This window comes from Rattus norvegicus, chromosome 7 (assembly GCF_021556685.1).
Source record: "Rattus norvegicus strain SHRSP/BbbUtx chromosome 7, alternate assembly SHRSP_T2T, whole genome shotgun sequence".
Taxonomy (NCBI): Eukaryota; Metazoa; Chordata; class Mammalia; order Rodentia; family Muridae; genus Rattus; species Rattus norvegicus.
Window position 1 is genome coordinate 53,191,053 of NC_141540.1, and position 20,159 is coordinate 53,211,211.

At 39.2% G+C, this 20,159-nt stretch overlaps 1 protein-coding gene across 22 annotated transcripts in view; it reads left to right on the top strand.

Annotated features, from left to right (window-relative positions):
- The first annotated feature begins 1,079 nt into the window (after nucleotides 1-1,079).
- Nucleotides 1,080-20,159, top strand: part of Ppp1r12a (protein phosphatase 1, regulatory subunit 12A) — a 110,845-nt gene continuing 91,765 nt past the window's right edge. For 21 of the 22 annotated variants that reach the window (XR_015623707.1, XR_015623708.1, XR_015623715.1 and 18 more), the window contains exon 1: nucleotides 1,080-1,571. Coding sequence is in view for 7 of the 22 variants with exons in the window: in XM_087555374.1 (XP_087411500.1) it covers nucleotides 1,335-1,571 (237 nt within the window). In the remaining 15 variants the exon portion in view is untranslated. 22 annotated transcript variants of the gene reach the window in all.

A 20,159-nucleotide genomic window follows, 5' to 3' on the forward strand; every position in this document is an offset into this window, starting at 1 on the left:
GCGGTTAGGGCAAGGTTAAAGGAGAATTGCAACTGTTTTCTTTTGGGAGTCTCACAGTCTAGAGGATCCCCAAACTTCCATTCAGTGGTAGGGTTTTATGACATTATAGATCTAGAGTGTACGGAAAGGGAGAGTGTTTAGAAAACACAAATTTAAAGTCTCTTTATGATAATGTCTTTTACAGCACGAGACCTTAAGAAATTTAAGAATTTAAGAAATCAAATCAATCATATTTACTGTATTTTCGGAGCCTAGGAAGTCACGACTTATTAGACAAGTATTGGATAAGTATCAGTCGATGTAACTGCCTTCATCCACATTCCTTTTGAATTCTAGACGCAGCCGGGTCTTCACTCCATAGAAAGCAATGGAGCTGGAACCATAAATCCCTTAAAAGGTCAGAACCAGTTAACAAGGCTGAACTAACCCCATGGGCAGTGCCACACAGGCTGGAAGCGATGAAAGAAGAAGAAATCAAAACAGGCTTAAGAGACAGAGAAAACAAAACAACAATACCGAGCAAGCCTAAGAGGAAAGACATTTCTGCAGTGGGTGTTAGCAGGAAGCCAACGCAATTACCGCAGGTCATCCCCTGCCAGTAGGCGATCACCTCGGTCACTGCCAACAGGGCCGTGGAGACGACTCCGACCCCACTTTTAAAACGGCCTCGTCAGGATCGCCCGGGTTCACCCGAGTTCCTCGGGAAGAGCACCCCCAAGCACCTAATGCGCGACCTGTGCCCACTCCATTCAAATCACGCAGCCAATAGGAAAACCCTCCGCCCTGGGCAGACGCCTCGCGCGGCCGGACCAGCCCCGGAGGCAGGTCAGCCTGGTACCGCCTCGCCGCCCGACGGGCAGCCTCCAGAGCCCTCGGTCCCGCTGGACAACCTTCCTTCCCGGCCTCCTCCCTTCCAGGAGCGGCCCAGCCCCCGCAGCCAGAGCCACACCCGCTTCCCTCCGGTAGCGCCCCCGCCGCACTCGGCCGCCGAGCTCTTCCTGGGCCGGGCCGAGGCGGGAGCGCGCATGCGCACTGGCCGCAGGGCGCCTCCCCGGCCGCGATCTCGCGAAGTTACGCTCAGCCGGGCCGCGGCTGACGGGCGGCCGTGCCGGGGGCGGGAGGGCGTCTGTGGTAGGAAGAGAGGCCCGCTCTGCCGGGCTCGCCCCAGTGCTCTGTGGGATACTGGAAGTCTCGAGCGTCTCCTCCCCGGCTCGCGACTCCGCTCCGGCCCGCTCTCGCAGACACGGTCGCACACCCCCCGGCGTCCCCTCGCCTCCCTCGCCGCCGCCCCCTTCCCCCGCTCGCGATAAGAAGAGCCGGCGGCAGGAGAGGGGATGAAGATGGCGGACGCGAAGCAGAAGCGGAACGAGCAGCTGAAGCGCTGGATCGGCTCCGAGACGGACCTCGAGCCTCCCGTGGTGAAGCGCCAGAAGACCAAGGTGAAGTTCGACGATGGCGCCGTCTTCCTCGCCGCCTGCTCCAGCGGCGACACGGACGAGGTCCTCAAGCTGCTGCACCGCGGCGCCGACATCAATTACGCCAATGTGGACGGACTCACCGCCCTGCACCAGGTCTGTGTGCCCGCCGACCTCACCCGGAGCCCGGGCCCGCTGTCGTGCTCGCGCCCGGGCCTCTCAGGGCTCCGGTGCTGAGGCCGGGGGGTGGCGGGAGACTCCCTGCTGCGGGTGAGGGGGCGGCTCCGTCGGCGGAGGCTGGGCGCGGGGCTCCAGGCCCCCTTCATAGCCGCTCGCTCGCTGCCTGTGCAGTTTGGGAGCCGGCTGATTTTCCTGGGCGCGGGACAAAATGGACTGTGGTCCTCTTGGGGCCCCAGGGCCATTTGTGGACATGTGTCTGGTACTCTGGGTCAAGCCGAGCTGGAGTGTAATGTAATGGGTTGTGCCGAGGCCGGGTGTCAGTGATAGACTCGGGGGGTGGGGGAGTTTGAAAATCCACTAACCGGGAGCGGTAGGGATTCTTGTGGCAGATGGACCCCCTTTGACCTGTAGGTGGGCATTGGTCTTGGTGTACTTTTCAGGACTTGATTACAAATGACGATGATAATAATAGTGATCAAGAGCCCTAAAGCCGGGTGCCCTGAGCGAACGATTTCCTGTTTTCTCCTTTATTACTCTCGGTCACTGGGGAGGGGAAAACGGGGTGTAATTAGCTATTCTGTGGTGGCTGAAAGAGAGGGGTTTGCTAGTGTATCAGATAAGGAAGTCTTCCCAAGTGGGCTTGCCCACCTCTTAACTAGAGTCTATGGATTCCTGTACTCGAAGTTTGTCGCAGAGACGCAGATCCATTAGCTCTGGCTCCTGGAGTGTACACCGGGGCTAGGAAAGACAAGAATAAACAATGTGTACTCCTCAAAGACGGTTGCCAAACTTTGATTTTTTTTATTTTATTTTATTTTTTTTTTTTTGTTGGGTGGAGGGGAGAAATGAAGCTAATCACAATCTTTTCTCAAAATGGATGCTTTGTGCATGTTAAAGTTTTATAGTAGTCTGATTGGGATCTCTCAATGTTAGCCAAATAAGGAGAAACTATTGGCAATCCAGAGATAATGTTGCTTTGCCTTTAACAAGCCAAAAGCAACAAAACCCTTAGAGTTCTGCTTGAAAAGCAAGTTTTAAGTGCTGGTAATAGGTGCCATAACATAGATTCTTTCTATTTTCATGTTAAGCAACTTGGAATTACTAGGAAATTAGAGTGAAAAAGGCTTTTCCCGCTCTCTCCCCTTGGTTCTGTGGGAGAGCATAGCTCTATTTTGAATAATAGTGTGGTTAAAAACAGAGGTTGAAACCTAAGGCTTCGCACTTTGTACCTAAACTTTATTATTTTGCCCCTGTTAACTTTATACCTTTTAAAAAGACATGGTATGGAGGTATTTTCCTTTTATTGCTTCCTGCTTTAATAAGTGATGACCATTTAAAGTTTTATTTAATCAAATTCACATATCAAGTTTGGCGTAGCCTGTGTTTACAAAGCTGACTGGAAGGACTGAAATGCCTGACAATCTGGAGGACAGATCTGGAATTTAGAATGGCACTGAGTGAAAATATAGGGTGGTTCTTTACTATAATACAAAGTTCATTTGCTTAAAGCTTAAGGCACATTATAACTCTTAGATCTGAAAACATGATTTTGAGAAGGAAATCAACTTCAGCATTAAAAAATGGCATTATGTAAAATTAAAAAAAATAATCCCCAAGTATTCTTTCTTGTGTCCTTGGCAAGTTTAAGTGAAAAATTGGTTCCAAGGCACACTACATGTCAGAATAATTGGGTAGTGGTTTATATCAGTATGTTTTCTAAAACTGCTAAATAGAAATGTAGTTTCTTCCCTGTGGAGAATTGTATTGGCTTGGAGGAAGAGGACAATGTCTAATATTGTTTTATGTTGCAATACTAGTTTAGATAGTAGAAAAGACATGAAATTGGCTTTTAAAGGCTTGTGTTTATGTGTTTTTACTTATTTAAAGAAGCCCGACTTAATGAGACCTTCTTGACTGACTGAATGGGTGGTTTGGTAACTATAGGTACAGGCTCTATGACTGCATATTCTGTTTGCGTTGACAAGCACGTAAGTAGATGTGTCTAAGTTTATGCCTTTTTATTTGCTGTTGGCATAGAGCACCTTCCTTAAATCAATGAAGCCAAAGTCCTTAAAAGATGAAGCATTGAGGGGCTGGAGAGATGGCTCAGTTGTTAAGAGCAGTGACTGCCCTTCCAGAGGTCCTGAGTTCAATTCCCAGCACCCACATGGCAGCTCACAACTGTCTGGAACTCCAGTTGCAGAGGACAGACATATACCATGTAAAGGATTTTTAAAAAGCAGCCTTGAGATGTTTATTGTGTTTTCTTTACTGCTCTTATTTATCTTGTTTCCCATTATAACTGTGAAGACAAGGGCTTCTTCACTTTGGGCAAATTCGGGACACCAGTTAGTGAGAGGTGAGAAATGGAACCCATCTCCTCCTCTTGGGATCTTAAGCTTTTCAGAAGTCTCCCAAATGACAAACGATGTTTGTCTTCATTGGCTAACAGTAAAATAAATGACTGATTTGGTGACTGGTCCTTAAATATTTTAATACTCTCAAAAGATCATAAAATAGCTAAAATATTTTACCAGTTTAATTTTTCTTTAGTCTATTCGCATGTTAACTCACCTTTTGGCTGGGTAGAAGAACCTCAGTTTTGATCACAGGACAAAAGCTTTGGTACTTCACATCCCACGGATACACTTAGCACCCTGCTATTTTCTTTACATTTGTAATACAAGCGGTCTGTACTTAAAGGGTTATTTGTTGGTTGAAAGAGCGCTCACTGAAAGCTGTGAAAACCCAGCTACTGCTCTTTATCCTTTGGCATAGAAATGCCATCCATATGGAGAGAAAGCCTTGGTTTCTGGACTCCTCTTCTTCCAAGTGTAGGATACCACTCCGATTTTTCTAAACCTTAGGTCTGAAGTACAATTTCATTTTTGCTGGTTGGCAGTTGTTCACCTACAGAGCTTTACTTATAGCATGTGATTATGCCTGTATTTTAGCATGCTTTGTAAACATTGTCAAGGTTTATAGGGTTATGGATAGAATGCCTTGGGCTGGTCCTTACTGGCATGCCTAAAATGCAAGTGTCAATTTGGAGTTTAGCTTTTTATTTTTCACTGAAAAATCTTAACTTTTTCCTCTGTGTCAATTTCTTCAAGTCAATTTTCAGTTCCCATTCTTTTACATCAACCAACTTATTGATATAAAATGTAATATGATATAATGTAATCTTTAGCTAAAAGTATATTATCTTTAAGTAGTCGTATATATTCAGATCTAGTTCTTTTTGCCATAGGCTAGCAACTACTTTGTTTTCACAAAACATTTCTTTAAGAAATCATTACTTTTCAGAAAATTTTTTGTAATTGTAACTGAGTTTTATCATTGTTAACTTTTCTGTGTCTTGAGATTGAGTACAATCTTTTTATATAATCTGAATATTCAGCTCTAGTTTTAAATTATCATGAATTTCACCCTCAAGTTCAGACTAAAACATTGTTGTCATCAATGTCAAGATGAAGTTAAACATTTCAGTTCCTTCATTCATTATCCCTGTGGATATATGTCCACTCAGTCACCTGGCTGTTCCTCGGGGTTACCTCTGTATTACTTCTCTTCTTTGCTACTTTGATTATCAACCTAGTCCAAGCAGTTATACTTTTATACTGGTATTATACTGACAATTTGTTTTTCCAACTTTATATGTGTATGTATATATGTATGCATGCATGCATGTTTCACTCCAGGATGCATATGCATTTAAGAAAAATCTTAGCAGCCCTGTGCTGTGCCTCTCCTCAGTATAGGTTTAAAACTCACTATCATTAGCTTATGCTTCATAACTGTGGAATTGGTGACCTTACTTTCATTAGAACTAGATTTTTAATTTTCTATTTATATGCTTTTAGTCGTTTCCTTTCCTCTTCTAAAATGCCCTTCCTTTCTTTACCAGCTCAGTTTCCTGTAAGGTTCCATCCAACTGCCAATCGCTTTGAACCTGTCTGAGGTAGCTGAGGTAGCAAAGACACATGTACTTCTCTGGGTGCTCAGTACTCAGTGTACTCACGCTCTGGCCGTCTTTATTTAATAACACTTCTTATTACTAGTATCTAGAAGCTCACTGTCTCAAACTTAGAAGAATCAGGACCCATTCTTCCATATATTTATGTTTCCAGGGCCTGACTCACTAACATTTTTATTGAATTGTTTTGATTCCTTTTATAAATCATTTTCATCGTTATTGGTATACATACTTGAAGCCTGCATGTCCAGATATTTAGAATATTGGCCCAATATTATAGAATCAGTGTTTTTATGAAATAAATGAAAAATTTGGAAGTAGATGTTTAGTATATTTCTTTTCATTGGTATGTAAAGTATTTGTAAGTAGCATCCCTTTGTATTAAAAAGTCATAAACCAGCTTCAGGTTTTGGCTGAGTGGCAGAAAATGTATTCAGTTAACACCTTCATAAGAACCTGAGGTAGATTCTATAGTGAAATCCAAGGCTAAATGGTCAGTGTTCTTTTGTAGTTTTACAATAATACCCCCCCTCTGTTTCCAACTAGACAGACTTGTAGTTAAGCTTAATATGAAATCATTGTGCTCTTAAATACAAGTTCTGTAAACATGTAAGGGATCCATTGAACGCTTCTTTGTAAACATAGGAATCTTGGAGTGTAGTTTTTCCTTAAAGCATGCAAGCCATCAGAAGCAGTTGATGTTGAGTTCCTTGTTGCAGAATAATTCAGGTGCTCTATATGAGCAATCTGTTTTAAACTGAATACATTTTCAGTTTTTAACTTTGACCTGTTTTATTTTTTCATGTTACAGTTTTAGAAACACTTATTGGATTAGTTGTAAAAGTATTAAAATTCATATTAAAATGTATATGAAATTGTTTTTCTGGGTACTTTCTTTAGAAAAGCTATAATACCTTATGCTAATGGCTCATAAAACTTTTATTCAAATCATCTAGAATCCATTTTTAAATTTATTAAACAGATTTCCAAGCCCAAACTGGTCCCTTACTTCACACAGTAAATGGGCAACGTAGCCATATATGGGGTGTGCTGGTACCGCACAGCGCCTACACTGCTGCTGTTCGAATGCCTTCTCTGCAGTTGCTGCCTTGGTGCTTCCTGGCAACAGTTTTGTGGTCTGACTTTGAAGTGTCATAACCAAGACTGTCTTTCATGAGCTTTAGCTTCAGTGTGATTGCAAACTGTGACTGAGCGTTTTCTCGCAAAGCCAGGTGGAAGCAGCACTGGGTAGCCATAGGAAATTTGCACCATCCCTCTTACCATGTTTCCCATGCTCTATTCAGTAAGAGCAAAAATGCTTCAAAATCTACAGGAATTCGAAGGATCAGCTTTTAGAAACCTTTATTAGGTGTAGAACAAAACATTGTATTCCTACTACAGAGTGCTATTTCCTGACACTCCAAAAGATGCTGCTTTCATTCCTCTGGAGTCTGTTTAAAAATAATAGCCATCTTTTCTTAGACCTTTCTTTTGAAAGTGTATCTCTTTGCATAATCACAGTGAAGGGATGGGATGTTAGCATGCTGATACATTCTTCACAGGATGGAAGACCTCTAACATTTCCTTTCCATTTATTTTAGGTTAGGGCTGACTGTGCAGTAGCCATGACTTACCAGTGTTTTATTGAGAAGCAGTGCTTTAGAAACAGTATCACTTTTAATTCTCACAGTTCCTTCCTGTGCTCAAGGTTGCCAACACAGTGAATTACAGTGAACTGGAATTCTAACCCAGGCCTTCGTCTAGGCCTCCCATCAACCCCACCAGATGGCTTTTTTGGGGGAGGGTAGCAGTCTTTTTATGTAGTCCAGCCGACCTGGAGCTCACCATGTAGATAAAGATGGCCTCAAACTCACAGAGATTCTCCTGCTTCTGTCTGGTACCCTAACTTAATTAAGTCTGAAGAAAAAAATTTTTTTTAAATATTTCAGTGATTGTGTTAATTACTATTTGAGAGTTTTCCCTGTGAAAATTAGATAAATGAAAAAACATGAACAGGTATTTTTTTTTCTTAATCTAGTTTTGTTTTAACTAACACTTGGTTTTCCTTTTTATTTTTCTATTAGTGACAGTTTATATCACTACTTTTGCTATGCATATACAGTGATTTTTATACCTAAGTGTACATTCAGTTCTTGGATATGAACTATAGGAAGCTCATATCTGAGATGTTAAAGAAGACCATCCCAGCTGGACATGCACGCAGGCCTAGCTTTAATCTAGCACTCTGGGAGGCAGAGGCAGGTAGATCTCTGAGTTTCAGGGCCACATAATGAGGTCCTGTGTCAAAAGAAAAAATAATCTCAACTTGTCAGCACTCTGCAGCACAATTACTTCAATTACTTTGTGTATAATGATCATTGCTATTTGTAATCAGGGCATGCGATATTATACAAATGCTAACAATGTTATCTAAAATGGTTTCTGAGCTGGTAAAATGAGCTCGTACGTTGTTAGTCATTCTTGACTCTAGTTGGGAGCCTCTTATTCGTAAGAACATCAAGCTATATATTCATCTATGAATTACAGAATGTAGCTGGGTTACGATCCTGGTCTTACTTAATTTGAAAATGATGAAAGGATTGAAAATGTGATTTACTTATTGCTCATAATTGGTCCTCTTATTTATACGAACTTATTTATTTCGGTCACTAAAAGAACAAATCTGTAATTTTGTTTTGCTCCATCAGTAAATTTAAACCAAGTAATTTGATCATCTGGTATGATTTCATAAAGTAATGGGATATTTTAACAACAGAAGGATGTAGCATCAAAATAAAGGGCAGTTGAGATGCCCATGTCAGTCTATAAAATTATCAAGAGGGACAACAGATGCTCTTTGTGCTTTGGTGAGAGTACAGTTGTAGCGAAGGATGAACGGATCCCGTAACACTGCCCTGTGCCCTGCTTTTACCAGGGCCTGTAGAGTACAGAGGGTGGCATTCTATATCAGAGTTTAAGCCCTGTGTTTCTTAGATACATAGTTGGAAACCAGACGTTTATCTGCAGGGATTCAGGGGGTAGCTGGAAGCCTTTGAGAACCATTGGCTCCATATTCATGCACTTCCATAGGTCTTGTGCTTGTTGTTATCCTCTGGAAAGTGTTTCCCAGTTTGTTTTTATTAAGGCACTGCTCAAAACACAAAGTGCGAGCATTTTTGACCACGGAAGAACACAGATTCTGTGCATGTTCTAAACCATATGTTTGGCATTTAAAGACTACCCGCTATTAGAAGTATATCTTATCTTCAAATAAAATAGAAAATTTCTTAACATAGTTTCCTAAATTGATTCTTTCCTCTTAATTTTTCGTTGTCTGGATTTTATTTCAGTAGGTGCACAGTGTCTTAATTTAAAAAAAAAACCTGAATATTGTAATTTTTAACAGTAGAATTAATAGAAAATGAACTGATAAGTTGTGTTAGCAGCTATATTGGGAATTACAGCATTAAAAATTAAAGCAGGAAAAAAAATTAAAGCAGGGTGTAGTGACATACACCTTTAATCCCAGCATTTGGGAGACAGAGGCAGCCCAGCTCTGTGACTTTGAGGCTAGCTTGGTCTACATAGTGAATTCCAGGACAGTTAGAGCTACAATATGAGCCCGTCTCAAAAAAGAAGTATCAGAAAAGCATATGCCAACAACTTATGTTTAAATATTCATTATTACAGCACAATATCTGTATTTTAGATTTACTTTAAAAGTGGAATCCGTTAGTGATTACCAATACAAGTGTAATTTTGCCAAGTTTTTGTACTTTAGTTTAAAAATGAATATCTTAACAAATCCTTTGCATTCAATTAGGACATGATTTCTGATAACATAGCAATAAAAGTAATTCATGTATTATAGTGATTTAATTACAGTCTTTTCTGAATGTTTCACTGTGGGTCCTCATACCCAGAATTTTCTGACCTCACTAGTGTTTTGGGTGCTTATCTTTTCATTGTTGAGCTGGCTAGCCATAAAAAGCCAGGCTTCCCTTTGGTATTCCTGTCCTCAGTGGCTGCCTGACTCAAATGTTCTTTCATGGGTGGAGACATTCCACGTTGTCATGTGTCATATAGGCATTTCTGAAATGACATCCACTAGAAACCAGGGAAAGTAGGGAAAGCATTTCTCAGCTTGAGACCTTTTTAGTAATCTATTTAAGTGTGTTGTGTTTGTGGTGTGTGTGTGTGTGTGTGTGTGTGTGTGTGTGTGTGTGTGTGTGTGTGTGTGTGAGAGAGAGTCCGTGGAGAGATCCTTACCTAATAGAAAGCTTTAGCTTGAATATTACTTCATATTCATCTGATTGCTTTTGGTTTAACATGGTCTCCTAAAAGAATTTCAGATTGTACAAACCGTTAACTTTCAGTAGTATTTGATAATAAAAGGAGATTGGATTTGATGAGATGTGGATTGATGCCTTCTTCAAGTTTCGTAGCCATGTAGGAAAGTACTTCTTCACAAACTAATATACAAATATACATGCACATCAATGTATCACTTTTGTGTTGAGATAACATACATATGCACACACATACATCCTTCAGAATTGTTTTAGAAGCAAATACCTGTTCTTTGGAACATTTGTTGAACTCATGGAGCATCAGCTCTAGACCATATTTATGGATATCCTCTGTATTGAAGCGTATTCAGGAAAGTTACATTTTGAAAATACTGATCATTGGAGTTGTATCTGGTGAATTAGATAGATTGTGATAATAATGGTATCAATAACTACATGTTTTCTACAAAGCTTATTTAAAAATTGTTATTACTTATGAATGCTATACATGCACATAAGGTGTTTTGATCACATGCATCCCCTTTCTCTGCTTCTTTCCAGCTTCTCTCATCCTACTGTCACTGTCCCCTCCTAATTACATGTTTTGTTTTTTAAACTCACCAAGCCCACTTAGTGCTTCCAGTATGCGTGTAGGCATGAAGTCTCGTCTCTAAAGAACAAACAAACAACCTGATTCACAGCTATTGACAACTGATAGCTCCTAGCCAGAAATGGGACCTCGTGATCCCTCTCCAGCTTCCGTGAGTTCATGTGTGCAACTGTTCTCTCACATCATGAAAATACTGTTTTCTCTCTTTTTCTTAGCCTTGGGAGGAGGACATCTGATACAGATGTCCTACCACAGACTCTTATCCCTGTTCATTGACTAGTTGTGAGTTTCTACATTGATTGCCATCATTGTAAAACCACGAGTTGAAAGATGTACTAATCCATTGGTATAAAGATAAGAACCGAGGGAGCCGTTTAAATCTGTGTCTGTTTAGCAGGATAATAATCCTGGGTCTTCCCTCAGCCTATGCCCTGTTATCTGGCTCCGTGTGAGTGGAGCCAGGCATGAATTCCATCTTATGGAGCAGACTCTGGAGCTTATTTTTAATTAGAACGGGATCAGAAAGAGGCCCTGTGAGAGTGAGTCTTTAGTTAAGTCTTTGCACACTTTTCCCACGGTATGTAAATTGTTTTAGAATTTATTATGAATCTAGTATACTCTTTTGTCTGTGTTCTAGGTTTTCCATATAACAAGTCAGTATTACATCTGACAGTTTGAATATTTGTTTATATATGTTTTTGTTCCTAAATAAAGTTTTGATGCTGGTGTACCCAGATTTGGATGCTGTATTTTGTTAAATAATCTGTATAGTTTTTCTTAATATTTTTGAACAGATCACATGTTTCTGTATTCTTCCAAAGTACATTGGGAAGCCAAAACAAAAATGTAGTTTCTATTTTTTTCTTTAAAAATGCCTATTGCAACTTAATCTTTTCAACCACCATTTTTCACATTAAAGTGTCTAAGCTAACTGTATTTATCGTAGACATGAAAAGCTATGAGACATCATTAAGATTTCGGTGCCTTATGTTCTTGGTTTTTTGTTTTTGTTTTGTTTGTTTGTTTTTTAATTTGCTTTTGAGACAAGGTTTCGTGTAGTCCAGGCTGTCCTTGAAATAATCCTGATCCTCCTGCCTCGGTGTCTATCGCCTTTTCATTAACGACATGACGTACATTTGTACTTGTCGTTATATATGCATATTATTACAAATAGAAACGTTTAGGTAATTAAAGCAGCATAGAAAAGAATAGAAGATGTTTAGTGCTAGCCAAACATTCACCTCTTTGAAGTCTAGTAAACACACGCTAATACAAGTGTGTGATCATCTATAAATGGGGTCATACTTAGTTTTCTGATATATAACCTATTTTAAAAAATTACACATCTTTGTTAATCAGCAAATACCTTTAATGGCTGTATAGAATTTTGCTTTGTGCATCTGAATTTATTTTTCTACCAATGAGTGTTTAGTATCATTTCCTCTTTTTCATGGAATAGCATGCAAATATTATACTTTATTCATCTTAACTTTTATATTTATTGGATTACTTCCAGAAAAATGTTATCAAAGTTTTATGTTTTGCACAAAATGCTATATTGCTTTTGTACTTGTGTATAGAAGACATTTTTTCAGTAAAGCTCCTAGCATATGGAATATGGAGAGCTGGCCTTGACCAGATTGCTGATGACACACACATCTGTTAAACTCGGGATGTCATCCTCTATGTCCTAGGAAGACTATTGTTTTATTACTCTGTGTGAAGGTGTAAAATACATTGTATTCATGTAGAGAAGTAGTTGGAAGAGACAGGATAAAAGAATGCTTTCTTGCCCACTTTCTTTTTGGGTGTGTGTGTGTGTATGTGTGTGTGTGTGTGTGTTCGTGTGTGTGTTCATGCACACACACGTGCCCAAATGTAGGTGTAGAAGTTATAGGACCGCTCTGAATGTCAGTGCTTCCCTTCACTTTGTCTGAGGTGGCAACTCTTGCTTCTCCACTAACATGCCAAGTTCTCTAAGCTGGCCTGAGAGTTTCCAGGATTCTCTTGTCTCTCTGCCTGCCAGATCCTCTGAGGAGCGTTGGTATTTCAGAGGTTCATGTTACATATCTGCCTTTTATATGAGTTGTGGGGATTCTGACTGAAAACCTCACATTTGCATGGCAAGTGCTTTTACCCACATCCACATGCCCGGGTCACTTTACATAGATTTAATTCTAGGGGACTGAGGAGATAGCTGCTCTCCTAGAGCATCAGGATTCAGTTCTCAGAACCTGCATGGCAAAGCACAGTTGTCTCTAACTCCAGTCCCAGAGTTCAGTGCTCCCTTCTGGCTTCTGCAGGCCCCAGGCCCACAAAGAGGAACATCGCTTTAAAAAAGATTTAATTGTAATGTTTTAGAAGTTTGAAATACATGTTATTAAAAATGTTAACCTAATCTGCATCAGTGTAATGCCATTATTCATTTAAATTAGAAGTTATCTCCATGCAACAAATATTTAGATCATTTGTGTTGTGTTTGATACTTTTCTTAGCTCTTATCCAATGTCCAGTGCTTTTGATTGGCATTCGTTAACAATAAGAGTTCAGTAACTGAAAACAAACAGAGTTAGATTTTAAAAAAAGGGGGGACAGTCCAGAATATCAAAAAAATTATTTGAGTGATAAATAATTTGTTAATTTATATCTTAACCACTTTTGAACCTGTTTCCCCTGGTTTGTTCTCAGAGTTCTTGTTCATTTTCTTTCTGACCACTTTTCTAAGGATGAATGTTTCTAAGACTAGTTTGCCTAGTTTTCTTGTTTCATTCATTGCTGTAGTCCCAACTATTTTCATAAAATCTGTTCTCCTTTTTACATTATCCATCTTTTTTTATTTTTTATCATCAATGACAGCCAAGGCAGGAACCAGGAAGTAGTAACTAAAGCAGAAGCCACGGAGAAATACATGCTGCTTTTGACTTGCTGGGTCGGCTTTCTTACAACACCCAGAGCCACCTGCCCAGAGGTGACACTACCCACAATGGCTTGGGCCCTCTCACATTTATCATTGATTAAGAAAATATACTACAGACTTGCCTATTGGCCAATCTTATGGAGGCATTTTCCCAGTTAAGAGTTCTTCCCAAATGACACTAGCTTTTGTTAAATTGACATAAAACTAGCTAGCACAGTTCCACACTCTATTAAGTTCCCCAACAGTTAATTTCTTTTTCAGTAAAACAGATTCCAGCAGTATTCTATCTTCTACCAAATGGAAGTTGCTTAGGCTTCAGGACAATGCAAGTGAAGACCACAGTGAGAGAGAAACCCATTTCACAGCTCTTAGGATGGCTGAAAGAAAGAAGGAGCATGTTGTCTAGACATGTCAGTTGGAACACGGTATATACACTGTTAGCAATACGGTAAGCCATGTAGACATCTAGACATGTCAGTTGGAACACGGTATATACATTGTTAGCAATACTGTAAGCCATGTAGCCACCTTTAATTAATACATTTTTATTTGTATGTGTGTGAGAGAGAGAAAGAATGTGTGCAAAGACTGGAGCCGGTGTGAAGGACAGTTGTGGGGCATCAGTCAGCTCTTGCCTACTGTGGGTTGAGGCAATCGGACTCAAGCCATAGGCTTGCATGATTTCCCATTGAGCCATCTCAGCAGCCCACGGTTGAAGCAATCTCACTTCTGTATATGGCCTATCACTTCTATACTACATAGATATCTCTTGATTGAAAGCATGTCCACATAAAAACCTACCTGTTAATATTTAGAGCAGTGTTACTCATAATAGCCAAAACAGAATACAAATGTTCCTCAGCTAGTAAGTGGATAAAGGGGTTTATTTTGTTACTAGAATCAGAAGCCTATTCTTCAGCAATAAAATGAATAGGATACTGATAAATTATAAATAAATTTCTAAAACTGTTGAGTGAAAGAAACCAGTCATGCTGTAAATTTTCATTATGTGAAGTGTCTCCAGTAGACCCATCTATGGGGACAGACAGGTCAGCAACTGCTGGAAGCTAGACATGGTGAGGAAAGTATGGTGTTACTGCTAGTGGATAGGGTGAGAAAGATGCTTTAAGAGTGTGTTGATGACTACTCTGAGTACATCAGCAAGGCGGTAGTGGCTCACACCTTTAATCCCAGCACTTGGGAGGCAGAAACAGACATACGCATAGCCTGGTCTATAGAGTAGTTCCAAGACAGCCAAGGCTACACAGAGAAGCACTGTTTACTTTACAAACAAACAAAACAAAAGTGAATCCATCAAATCCCATTTCATTGTATACCTTAATTGGATGGAGATATATATATATATATATATATATATATATATATATATATATATATATATATATATATATATATATACACATACACACACACACACACACATATAATTGTATGTTATATGAATTATATCCGACTAAACTTAGATTTTTAGAACAGGAATTGTTTATTAACTACTAGAAATTGGACATTGGCAATCCCAAACCTTACAGAAACCTTGGCATTCGGTGTAGCTTTCATAGCAAACAAGATGGTCAGTGTTGCCTTAGTATAGCTTGTTGTCCACTAGAGTGTATAGGCAGCCATACAGGCAGTTATAAGTCTCTGTCCATTATGTCTGATGACTTGTAGTGGTAGTTCTACAGTCTTACACACTGGTAAGTCCACACTGGAGCCAGGAACCTGAAGTTACCCCAAGATGGGTAGATGAGAGAAGTGTTTGAGAGACGACTTCAGAGAGAGAATAGCATATGCAGAGACTTGGTACTGAGCGAAAGTGTTGAAAGACTTTTATCTGTATAAATTAGATAATCAAATTTTTTCACTTAAAAAAAAAAATGCCTTTGCTGCAGTGTGGACAGTGCACTGAGAAAAGAGTAAGGCCAGAGGCAGGGGGATACAATTCAAAGCTGAGTACAAGCTTTCTACAAGAACTGACTTGCAGGCAAGCTTAGTAGCAGTTGGGCTAGAAAACAGATTAGCTACAGGTATAGTTAAGACAAGGATTGGTGAACATATAAAAAAAAGATTAAATAATAATAGTATTATAAGACAGTATTATACCATGTGGAGGCAAAGCATTTGTGTAGGACAAAATGGAAATTTTTTTAAATGTTAACACTGACTGAAATAGACATTTTTAAAATTATGTCATCTTTGAAAATTTTATAAGCAAAGTATTAAAAAAAATCTGTTCAGACAAGAGGGAAAATGCCTACTTCTGGTGATATTTTAAGAGTTAAATGTAGATACTTGGACATAATTGATAAGCATCAGTTTGCTAGTTTGTTAAGGGTTGGGTTTATTTCTCCATTATGTTTTCTTTTCACCCTTCTGTTTCCTGAGGAAAGTATTGGCAGTTGGATGGACATGACAGGAGACCTTTAAAGGGAATTGTTTAAGAAGAGAGCATTATGTTTATTTTGTAGCAATTGGCAGGTGGACTCAGTTCAAAACCTAGTTGATTACTAAAAAGGCAGATAGTTTTTTAAAGGATGCTGGATTTTAAAAGATATCATATGATGTTAGAATTGTGGACAATCCCAGGGGAAGAGATGTAGACAAAAGAAAAAAGTCCATAAGGCAGTTTTTATACAGTGAATGCTTTACTTTGTAAACTATATAAAAAGCATTTTAAGAATTGATTAGGAAAATGGCCACAAGTCTCTTAAATAATGTGAATTGTTGGAAAATATTTTTGAACCTGCTGGAAGAAAATGCTTGTTGAGTTCAGGCCCCGAGTTCGGATCCTTAGAGGCTACAGAGAGGGCTGTAAAGGGCTGGGTGTGGCAGTATGTGTCTGTGGCCCTAGCAAGGGAGGCAGGGACAGGAAGATCCCTGGAGCCTACTAGTCAGCCAGTCTCCCAGAAAAGACTGGGTCTCAAAATAAGGCGGAGAGCTGTTAACTACTGAAGAGGACATTCTATATCAGCACCACACACCCAAACTGAAAGAATAATATTGAGACTTACAAATTGGAAGAGGTTTGTGAGACCCCACCCCCTTACTGACTGAATAGTTAGTGGTTGATGGGAGAAGGGTTGCCATTCTCTTTCATGGTGTAGTTCCTGACAGATTGCCTATACTTTAGTAGATAAACTCCATCTATGCTCATGGGTCACACTCAGAGAAGATAGAAATGGGCTGAAGATCTTGGGGGAAGAAGGGTTTTAGCAAGAGGAGTGAGTCATAGAGGGTAAAAATGGTGACTGTCATTACGTGTATGTATAAAATTGCCAAGTAATTTTAAAAGTTATGTTAGAGCAAGAACAGGAAGAAGGCAGTAGTATGACATTTGCAAGTACATTTCTGTATGTGTATTTGTCTTAGATGACTGGTAAAATTCTAGTATCCATTGTGTCCCAGATCATTTTGGAGGAAATTGTATTGATTACTAGGTACCTGTTTGAGGCTTTTTAAAACAAGTTTTGTTGACCTTTTCATAAAGACTTTTATATTACGTGTATGTGTGTGTGTGTGTGTGTGTGTGTGTGTGTGTGTGTGTGTGTGTGTGTGTGTGTGTGTGTGTTTGGAGTTTAGAGGACAGCCTATGGGAGTTGGTTCTCTTCTTCCATTTTGTGAGTTCCCAGAGTGTGAGTACCGGCTTAGGTGTAAATGACTTTACCCACTCAGTCAAGTCATTGGTCTGCCCTCTTCCTTTTTTGACAAGGTTTGTAAATTCAAATAAGAGAAATATTGCCAACTAAGTATGATTTCATATCTAGTATAGAACTTGGGTAAGTTCATATTGCCTTTGTTGTTAACAGGACACAGGTCTGTCACAGATGCCAGCCAGGACCAGACAGACTAGCATCTGGATGGCTCACTGCCAGTGTGTTAGGGTTTTGATAGATGATTCTGTGTCAATCCAGACTCCCTGGTTTTTACTCTTGACCCTGTCTTAGCTAGCATTTTAGTCAGCATAGCTCAAGAACATTTAAAAGCCTATAGAAGTGAGTTTTAAATGATAAGATGAAAGAAGGTGATATGTTGTAAAACTACATTGGTTGCCTTTATTTAATTGATTTCCATCTTCTTTTTTGAGATAGTCTTTCCTTAAACCCAGAACTCACTGCTTAACTAAACTCAATCACTAATCAGCTTTGAGTAGTCTTCTTAACATCACTCATGATAAACACATTTAATAGTTTAGAAAGGTACTCTTCCCCTCTTGTATTAATGAATATGACATTGAAGATGGTCTTCGATTAGGTTGTCAAGTTTTCAATTGTAGCAGGTTCTTACCTTCTTAGGTGTGAAAATGAGTATCTGCATCTTGAGGTGTTTAAATGTATAACAGCTTGTTTTAGGCTTGTAAGGATTATTTTATTATTGCGATAAACAAAAGTGGGGTACACTTGTGACTACTATGTTGCAGAGCTCAGAGATGAACTCGGACATAGTGATTAAATGCTTTTGGACTTTAAACACGTTTTTGTAGTGAATTTCAACTATTTGAACCAGATTCTATCACTGTAGCAGCCTCAGGAATCTCTGGGGCTTAATTATAAGGCAGTTGATAGGCCAGAGAGGATCTGGTTGACACATTATCTCCTGAAACTGATCAAAGAGCCAACTGGTTCAAGAAACTGCTGAAGGGAGGAGCCAGAACTCAGAAGGCACAGCTTTGCCTCAGCTGGCCTAGAACGTCTTAATTATGACTTTAAGTGGTACTGGATAAGAAATAGGCATCTTCTTGGTCTATGGTTAATTTTTATAACATTAGCTCTTGCTTCTCAATACCTTTAACCTGAAGAGTGTCAACATACAATGATTAAAGTACAACATAAAACTAACAAATCACAGGTTGTAATGCTAGCACTCTACGGTGCTGTGATGTTCTATCAGAAAATATGTGAGCTTTAGTGAAAGCTCCTGTTCCACTTTGTTTAAAATGTATGGGCTTATATACCTGCTTTTCTGTTTGCTCTTCTGTTCTGTCAGTTTTTCCATTACTAAAAGCATGTTTGTTTTTTTGGATAATCTGATTCCAAGTTTAGAACTTCTATGTTTTACATGACTGGGGATGACAGAGAGATAAAAACAAAATCTAACAAGAAAAAAAATCATAAGGTTATTAACTGTTCTTTTCCTATTTTGGAATAAAGTGGAACTAAAGGCTGGTTTAGGTAAGGTAGTTATCATAGATGCTTATAGTAGCACACACAATGTGCTCTGTAAAGATAGGAAGTACTTAAATATGTAGCGGTAGCTACTACTTGCTGGGAGAAGAAATGAATTTTCAGGGAAGACAATTTTTTTTTTTTTTTTTGAGCTGGGGACCGAACCCAGGGCTTTGCACTTCCTATGTAAGCGCTCTACCACTGAGCTAAATCCCCAGCCCCAACAATTTTTTAATTACTCTGAAGATATATTGTTTAGAAAAAGCCTTTTATTGGTAAAACCAGTCATGGGTTAGTATTGTAAAAATTACCATTGTAAAAGCTCGTAATTTCACACTGAGATCTATTCAGATTATTTTATTTTTATCTTACATTTATGAGTGTTTTGCTTCTATGTATGTTTGTGCAGCACGTGAGGGCCTGGTGCCAGTAGATACCAGAACTGGAATTACAATGGTTGTGAGCTGCCTGCCATGTGGGTCCTGGGACTCAAACCCAGTCCTCTGGAAGAGTGACCAATGCTCTTAACCACTGAGCATTTCTCTAGCCCTTTGGGCATATTTTTATGAAGAAATATTCTGTTCTTTGAGAAATTTACTGTAGCCAATAGTCTGGTTTCTTTTTAGGTTAATAATGGAGTTCATTCCATTAAAAATGCTATGAAAGTTGTATCGTCATACAACTCTAAGTTATATTAGTCTTTTAGTATTCTCAAGAATAAATATTTTCATATACAGTAATAATTAGGTAAAATGTACCACTAGTCAGAGTATACAGTAGGAGGAGAATGCTTATCTTCTGCACATGTGCTTAATTTACCAATGTCTTATTTTATCTTCTCAAAAGAATAACAGTATGTGATTTAATTTTTGTTTTAATTCTGTGTCCAGCCGCAGGGCATCCAACATCCTCTGTGGCATCCATAGGCACTCCTGATACGCTGTGTGTGTGGCTGGAGTCCCAGCCAGGTATGAGCCCACCTGACATGAGTACTGTGGACTGAACTCAGGCTCTATGAAAGAGCAACAAGCATTCTTTTCCACTGAGCCATCTCTCCAGCCCCTAACTTGATGTTAGGGTTGGCTAAATGTCTTTGGACATCTAAATTTATCCCTCTACTTTGAGGGTACTTCAAAAATTTCAGTATTATTTTTGTTATGTTACTGTTGAAAAATTTCTACTAAAATTAAGGAAAGGATATGGCCTGATGTTATGATCAAGGTCATTTTTTAAACTTTTAAAATTAAATCTTAAATCTTTTACAAATATGTAAAATATTTTATATAACATATATAACATATACAGATACATATATACATACATACATGTGAGTGTTTTGCCTATATGTATGTATATGTACCATGTGCATACCTGGTACTTGTAAAAGCCAGAAGCCTCAGATCCTCTGCAACTGGAGTCTCAGATAGTTGTGAGACTCCATGTTGATGCTGGGAACTGAACACATTTCCTCTATAAGGACAAGTGCTCCTAACTTCTGAGTCATCTCTTCAGCCCCCCATATGGTATGGGGTACTTTTACCAAAAGACATTTTAATTTTCTTTTGTATATATTTTTGTCAGGGACTTTATTG